The 1,149-nt window shown below is 44.0% G+C and overlaps 1 protein-coding gene across 1 annotated transcript in view; it reads right to left on the reverse strand.

Moving 5' to 3' along the window:
- LOC100533363 (type N4 regulatory subunit of protein kinase A) overlaps positions 1-1,149 on the reverse strand; it is a gene marked incomplete at its 5' end in the record, with an annotated part of 35,728 nt that overhangs the window by 15,594 nt on the left and 18,985 nt on the right. The window contains 1 exon segment of the mRNA NM_001204653.1: positions 980-984. Within this exon segment, the coding sequence (NP_001191582.1) occupies positions 980-984 (5 nt within the window).

Here is a 1,149-nt window from a genome sequence, read left to right on the forward strand (position 1 = left end):
ACGCGCCCCCCCCCCAAAAAAAAAGCGCACAACAGGACTGAGACAAATTATCAAAGGAACTGATTAAACTAGAAACCTGTAAGTTTCAAAATTCACCAAGGCACTACTTACTTGCCAACATATTTACCCATCAACCTACCTTCCCATCTACCTACCCACCTACGCACTTATCAACCAACCACAACCTAACGAGGGGTAATATGTCGACACAGTCTTTCATGGCTGAGAGGGAGGAAAGAAGAAAGAAAAATCTACAGCGTGCTCCACTAAAACTCTAAAGTACCAAATTCTCCCGGATACCAAACCAGTGCACGCGCATTGACTCCCCCTTTACGGTCCAATTATGTACCAAAAGGCCGAGAATAGCGTGCGGCCCCAGCGGCAATCTCCCGTAATGACAGCACGGATCAGAACAGCTCCTATAGATATGCAAATCTTCCAGGACTCGAACTAATCTCGTTTCCGCTAGTTACGGTGCGTACGTTTTCCTTCATCAACACCCAGTGAATACTAAATCGGGCCGTTTTATTCAAAAGAGCGTCCGCATAAATCACGTTTTATATTTTTCATATGTACTAAAGTGCACGTAATAGCGTCAATAGATGGACTACCGTGTCGCTTACAAAGATGAAAAGCCTGCAGCAAAATCATAGTCAATAAAAGCCAACCTTTTGTTGTTTTTTCTTCTTTTCTTTTAAACCGAAGCTACCCTAGGATAGATTGGTGAAACAATTAGAAGGACGCTGGTACTATTTCAGGCAAAAGTCAAAGTTAAGCACACGGTAACACTGTAGAATAACATTTAAGTGAAAGAACGAAAAAAGCTTGCTAGTTCGGGTAGACTAAACTAAAGATGTAAATGCCTTACGCCCCCAAGCAACCGATGTGTTTCTGTGGTGTAGCGGTTTTGCGCAGAAGACCCGAGTTCGATTCTCGTGTGAAGAAAATTTTTGCCTTGTAAATCGGTCTTACAGCTAGCTGGGCCTCTCATCCCGGATTATCCCAGACAAACAGGGTCAAGGCTGGCCTAAAAAATTATCTAAGTTGTGTCGGTGGGGGTGTAAAATGCCAACGTTACACAGGAGAGAGAGTGAGAGTGAGAGAGAGAGAGAGAGAGAGAGAGAGAGAGAGAGAGAGAGAGAGAGAGAG

The sequence above is a fragment of the Aplysia californica genome, unplaced genomic scaffold (genome assembly GCF_000002075.1).
Source record: "Aplysia californica isolate F4 #8 unplaced genomic scaffold, AplCal3.0 scaffold00272, whole genome shotgun sequence".
Lineage (NCBI taxonomy): Eukaryota > Metazoa > Mollusca > Gastropoda > Aplysiida > Aplysiidae > Aplysia > Aplysia californica.